At 39.8% G+C, this 6898-nt stretch overlaps 2 protein-coding genes across 2 annotated transcripts; one reads left to right on the top strand and one right to left on the bottom strand.

Moving 5' to 3' along the window:
• Window positions 1–976: 976 nt before the first annotated feature.
• On the top strand, window positions 977–2281 carry AK88_01161 (uncharacterized protein; the record flags this gene model as incomplete). The annotated part of the gene is made up of 1 exon (XM_012478797.1): window positions 977–2281. One exon carries the CDS (start codon window positions 977–979, stop codon window positions 2279–2281), a length of 1305 nt encoding a protein of 434 aa, XP_012334220.1.
• Window positions 2282–2950: 669 nt separating this feature from the next.
• Window positions 2951–5047, bottom strand: AK88_01160 (uncharacterized protein; the record flags this gene model as incomplete). The annotated part of the gene is made up of 1 exon (XM_012478796.1): window positions 2951–5047. One exon carries the CDS (start codon window positions 5045–5047, stop codon window positions 2951–2953), a length of 2097 nt encoding a protein of 698 aa, XP_012334219.1.
• Window positions 5048–6898: the final 1851 nt, after the last annotated feature.

Raw genomic sequence — 6898 nt, 5'->3', positions numbered from 1 at the left:
AAAAAAAAAAAAAAAAAAAAAAAAAAAAGTACGCCTTGGTGTACGGAGATCAAGAATGGTGGGGGTGGGAAGAGGAGGGGCCAGACTTGCCTCTTCATGCCGACTTCGCACCCCTTGGCAAAAACAGCATAGCCAAATTTGCAGTCATTATAAAATGTATGGAGTAAAATTTTGTGGCGCTTATATGTATGCACTGGTGATGCGTAAGCATATATACATATGATGGGGTGCTTGCTCGCCCTATTTTTCGCCTTGCCCCCAGCACGCGTCAGGGGCGCCCCGCTACTTTTTCAATATTACCTCCACTGCACCAATTTCGCAAAGGCGAAAAGGTTTGAAACGTGGGGAAGATGTGATATATATGCTGCTAAGGCAGGGGAAAACTAAGTCGGAAAAAAAATGAAATATACAGAGGGCCCTTTTTTTTTTTTTTTTGAAAGAAAAGAATAGAGGCGCATTTCTTTCCAACCCTGTGTAGGATCAATTCTAGTAAAAAAAAAAAAAAAAAAAAAAAAAAAAAAAAAAAAGCGTTGATTATATATCGCAGCACAGGGACATATAGGCACAAATTGAAGTCACAGTAAAAATCGCATAGCGCATACGTTTTACATAGAAGCAAAAGGCAACCCAAGCGCGAGGGAATAATGTACAAAAGAAGTGTTTGGTAAATACGTTTCAACAGGTGACAAGAAATGAAGAAGTTGTATGATCTGGAGTTGTTTTAAATAAAATAGGAAGGCCTATCTCAACCACAAAACAACGCTGAGCAGTTTATTTATATTCTTTACGTCGTTGCCACATCCTGACATCGTCGCGGAGAGGAGGCGCAGTGGTGATACTTTTTTTTTGCAGATAAAAGCAGTTGCTTGTAGGGTTCACCACGGAAGTTTTGGCACAGCCCGTAAGGCTACTCATTTGTAACGCCGCTAATCGCCGCTAATCGCCGCTAATCGCCGCTAATCGCCGCTGATCCGCCATGTCGGTGTACATCCAGCTGACGCACGACCTGTCGGGTACGGTGACGGCCGTGACGATCGGGGACTGGATCTTGGGAATCCTGAAGCAGAAAAATATTCAAGAGTACGAAGTGTTCTTTAAAAAGTTTCTGAACATTTACCAAAAGCAGGACAAGGATGCAGAGAGCAACAACCGTTCGGAAATATTCTCTCTGCTCTTGTCGGCCAGCGACTTGGTATTTGAAACCCTAGTGGAGACAAAGAAAAGCAACAAAATAAAAGTTATAATTGATAATAAGGAAATTGTAAAATCTTATAATGAATTTTATAGGGAGGTGGAAGAATACTTTGTTATCCTGATCTCCATTTTGCAGCTCGAATTTAAAACAGTTGAAGATTTGAACAATGCTACGAACAATTTCATCATGGCCATTAAGAATTTTAATGTGTTCCCCGAGTTGAGATTAAAAATTTTGCAGCTCTTGTATAACTCATTCAGTGTGAATTTCTCGTTTAGGTTTCCTACCTTCATTGCCATTTTACAATTTTCCTCACAAAATAATATTTTCCATTTTATGCTTCCCTACATAAAATTCATCGACGAGTGGATTAAGGAGTGGAATATCAGCTCCAGAGAAAAGAGACAAATTTATTTAATCATCGCTCAAGAACTTAAGAAATTGAAAAAGTATGAAGAGTCTTTTAAACATTTAAATAAACATGTGTATTATTTTCAAAAGGAAGCACCTGAAGTATTGAATCATCCAACCACCGTCAATGCTGCCATCGAACTTATTGCAGATGCTATTAACCTAAATAATAATATTTACTTCCACCAATTGTTAACCCTAGATGCTGTTCAGAATTTACAAAACATTGAAGAACATCAACCCATTTTTCATTTACTAAATATATTTTACCAATACAGTATACATGAATTTTTAGCCTTTAAAAATAATTATGGCGCGGATTTATTCACCAAGTATAATATCGACCTTGAAGTTGCAGAAAATAAAATTTACCTTCTCTCCATCATCTCCCTTTTTAAAGACACCAAGGTACAAAACATTCAATACATTTCAGAAAAACTAAACATCAGTGCTTTGAAAATTGAAAAAATTCTTGTGGCCGCCATTGGTAGTGGAGTCATCGATGCTAAAATCGACCAGATTAATAAAAGCGTTCAAATGAAGACAACCATTTTGAGGCACTTTGATGAGGCCCACTGGGAAATCCTTAACGCACAAATTACAAAGTACATAAATAATGTGCAGAAAATCCTGGACATTACTACCTCCCGCGCGAGACCCATGCAGGGAAAGTAGACACAAAAAAAACTCCCAACATGGGCGCGGTGAAAGAAGTGCCTAGGGAAACTATGAAAAGTCGTCACTGCACCATCGTTACGTGTATATATGTAACCTTTTTTTTTTTTTTTTTTTTCTTTTGCCAACTTAGAAACACGTTGCGCAAACGCACACACACGCATATGTTATAAATAGTACTATTGTTACTTGCTTCACTTGGGAGGCTATTCCACCCCAGTGTATTTTGTTCCGTATAATTTCGCTTGTTTCGACGCGGTGCGCGTACGCTGTTTTTTTAATAGGTGTCTTTCTTTTCGATTAAGTCTTTTTCAGGTGCGCAGGGCGCGGCGTAAAGAGCATAAACAAAATGTAAAAAAGGAAAAAAAAAGTTAGCAGCATGGAAAAACATGGCACATATACAGATTATTAGTATTGGAATTATAATTGGGACAATAATTTGGAACAATGGAGGACGCGTCGTCCCTGCCAATGCTGCCTTCGTCGCGAATCCATGGACACGTCTCCTCTTCTTCAACGCTGCACCTGCGCACCTGCACCAATGGGCATTTTGTCTTCGTTCCTATTTTCATGGTTAACGCTTTTAACGGGGTAAGTCAGTGTGTTGGGCAAATATATGCTGCTCCTGTCGATGCTGTTCTGGCCACTCTCCTGGCCGCTTCACCCCCATCAATACACAGCAATCTTGACCTCCTTGAGGGGGTTCAAATTTTTACTCCTGTGGTTGTTGTCGCTCAGGTACGCCTTAACCTTGTAGTACTTTTTGTTATGAAAATATTTTTCCATTCTCAAATTTTTTCCGGTCCCATGTACGTTGCATCCGTTGTTGTAGTTGGCGGCCTTCACATAGGACGAGTGCAACGCGTGCACGTTATACACTTTGCTATTCTTCACATTTCCTGTGTTCACAAAATCGTAACCATGTTTGTTCGAATGGTTCTGTTCCTGATTAAAGGCCATGTAGTTTTTGCTTACAAAACTTTTATTTTTATTTTTTTTTTTTTCTACATTTTTCTTGGTAAAGTTTGCAACGTTTTGGCTGTCCTTAATATTATGCACATTTCCATTCGGTGCTGTTTTTACGTTTTGCGATTGGCCTTTGCTTTTGGTCTTCCTACTCTGCACGTTCGCCGCGTCGGCAGTCTCTTTGCCATCCACATTGACACTCTCCTTGATGTTCGCCTTGGCGTCCGCCGTTTCTGGAGTCGCTTCGATGGCCGCCACGCGCACTCCCGCCTGGTCATTCACCTCCGACAGGTACACCGGTATGGGGATCTGCTCCGGCTTGGGGGATCTCATATATATGGGGACGGCGAAAAAACCTTCTTCCTCCTCCTTCTTGCCAGATCTCCTACCCTCTTCATTCCTTTGGCCGGCACCCATGGCGCCGCCACCACCAGCACCACCGCTCAAATTGTTAACCAATCTGCTATTCAAACTCTTGTGCTTGCACAACCCCATCTTCGACGAGTGGCTCAGAAAACTACAGCTGGTGGTAAAATTAGGATACTTGGACGTGGCGTATTTCAAATAATACCCTGCTCCTCCAAAGCCGTTAGCAGCACCAGCAGCTAGATCCTTCCTGCTTCCAGTATAATAATATTTTCCATTTTCAAAATTCTTAATTATTTTTTTAATTTTTCTTCCCCTGCTTATATTGCTTCCGATGTTTATTTGGTAGTTGTACTTATTACTTCCACCAGTAACTCCCTTTTTTCCCTTTAACGTAATGATGCTTTCTTTACCATTTGCACTGACCCCTCCTCCTTCTGTAGCTTTGGTCATTTGTGCAGCGCTGTTTTTTCTACACTCATTTGTACCTTTATCCTTTGCTTCGATTATTTTATCACTCATCTTTGGTACATCACTACTGTGGTTTCCTTCCTTGCCCTTAATAATAATGCTCTTGCCTTGTTGTTCATTTTTATTTGTAATTTTGTCCTCCCCATAATTATTCTGCTCAGCCACATGATCATTACGGCCGGGGTGAGTATCCTTCAGGCCCGCTGCGCTCGTGGCGCCTTTCTTCTCTCCCGCCTGCTTCGCCATCTCATCCTCATCATAATCATCCTCCTCCTCTTCCTCATCAGGGGAGTTATTCTTAACATCCTTCAGGAGCAAATTAAACAGTTCTTGCGTGGACGTAAATTTGAATCCGTCCTTTACCTTTTTGCTCTTACGGGTAGAAGTACCTTCGCGTTCCTTTTTTTTCTTTTTGCTCTTTTGTTCAACGCATTCTTTGGCGTCTTCACTTCCATTCTCCTTTGTCTTTTCCTTTTCCTTTTTCTTCTTTTTTTGCGTTTCCTCCAATGAGCCCTTCTCGCCTCCCATGAGGCTCTTTCTCTTTCCTTCTTCTTTACTCACTGCCTCGGTTGGTCTTTTAAGTATTTTTATGACGCACTTTTTTCTACTGGTTTCCTTTTTCTTGTCTCTACCTGCCACCTCATCGTCCTTTTCCGTTTCCTTCTCAGCTTTTCTGTTTTTGCTTTCAGTTTTGTCTGACCCATTGGCATCCTTTGGGGGGTCGCTTACGGGAACAATATCCCCATTCTCCTCCTTCAGCTTCTCCTTGTGCGTCTCCCCCTGCTGCGACTCGTAGTAGTAACCCTTCTTATGATTGTGCAGCTTATTGTAGTAGTTGTAGTACCCTCCGTACTTATGGCTGTACCCATAGTAGTAGTTGTTACTTCTGCGTCTGCCAATGTAGTCCTTGGTGTAGTACATCCCAATGGAGATGTTCTTGGGCTTCTTGTACAAGTCCACCATGGTGCGTTGGGCTGTTTTTTTTTTTTTTTTTTCCGTTTTAGCTAGTTTTTTCCCGTTTAGCTAGTTTTTTCCTTTTAGCTAGTCTTTCCCGTTTCAAGCGTCCACTGCCGTAGCGATAGCGATTTGCAGAGCGCTCGTTTGCGCGTACAATAAAAATATGTAACGATATTGAAGGAAACGTGGGTCGTCAACTGATTTCTTCGCAGATGGGATAGGGCGTGGTGTATGCGAATGCGATGTGCACACGCTTGGGGTTTAACAATAAAACAAAAACAGAGGATAAAAAGGGGGGAAACAAATTTTGCACAAATGTGGCCTCAATCTTCACATTAAAAAAAAAAAAAATGTGCGCTCGCGTCTGATCGCGTACTGGTCGCGTCTTCTCGTCTTCAAAATGGATCCACGTGTGTTGAGGTATATTTCCACAGTTGAATGTAGAGATATATGTTTGCAACCGTGCTGCAGTTGTAACGATCTTGCAACGATCTTCCACGCAACGTTTATTTTTGTACATCCACGCCCTTCGTGTGTCGTCTTCAAAAATAAGTTAATTATTAAAGTTTAATTATTAAAATTTATTTAAAAACAAAGGGGCGAAAGGGAGGGGAAAAAAAAAAAAAAATTGTAAATAATATGAAGGTGTTTGTGTTAAAACTCATGAAAGAGGTACACACACATACAACGCGCACGCGTGCACTTGAGGGTATGCGTACTTATCTCGTGGAGTCACTTATCACACCTGTGTGTAGGTAGACACACAACATTATAAGTAATAAATGTGCATGCATATGTAAAGTGTATCATCACCCCATGTAAGGTATTAGATTCGGGCTTTTGCGTAGCACCCAAAGGCTGGTGACATAAAACTTCCTGCCTTATTTATATTTTTATTCACGCAAATACACTTTTGTTTGGGAGTAGTAAAAAAAACAAAAATGGAACAGCGCGCTCCTCTCACTGCAAGTTGCACAACTGCTAAGGGTATAAAAAACAAAACCCTAACACCTGCGCTTTTCCTCCTGCACAAAAAGGGGAAAGAGCACACTCGCGTGCAGGTAAACTTGCACTGTATAAACGAAATGAAACAAACAAATGTGAATGCAGCAAAGCCGATGCGGATATTTGATAGTCGCAAATGAAACGCTCATGTAAAAGGTTTTTTTTTTTTTTTTTTTTTTATATCGACTCTCTTTTCTTTTTATCTTGGCGATGCACATAAACTTGTACAGCCGCTGTTCTTAGATAAAAGCTTGTCAACGCTTTATCCGTTTTTTTTTAAAAAAAATGAAACATTTAAATAGTAAAAATAAAAATGTGCACTAAATATACATGTATGCACTACACAGGAGTAGGGGTGGGAATCTTTGCTTCGTTCATAAACAAAAGCTCTACGTTCCTTTTTTTTTTTTTTTTTTTTTTTTTGCAAACTGTGGCACAGTGATTCACATGATTAAAATATATATATATATATATGTATCTCTCAAATATGCTTTTTATAACTGCTCAATCTGCTTTGTCGAATGGTTCTAAATGAATAGGTGGGGGGTTGCATTCTGGTTACTCACGTGGGGACAATGCACAACTATAAGTATAATGGTTCGATATTCTACTAAGTGTGCAAGTGTAATTTACATGTATGTATACTCTGTGTATATATTTATTGTGTACGTATAGGTATATATATTATGTATTTGTGTATCTATGTATGTACGTATTTTTTTATTATTTTTTTTTTTTTTCTTCGTGAGCCTTTTGCTTAACAATTAGCATAAATAAAATATATCCACTTAATAATCCACATGGTATAAAATAATATATCTGCTAAAGGGTCACACACTTATAAGTTTATAT

This window comes from Plasmodium fragile (assembly GCF_000956335.1).
Source record: "Plasmodium fragile strain nilgiri unplaced genomic scaffold supercont1.10, whole genome shotgun sequence".
Lineage (NCBI taxonomy): Eukaryota > Apicomplexa > Aconoidasida > Haemosporida > Plasmodiidae > Plasmodium > Plasmodium fragile.
This window is presented reverse-complemented; position numbering and strand designations above follow the sequence as displayed.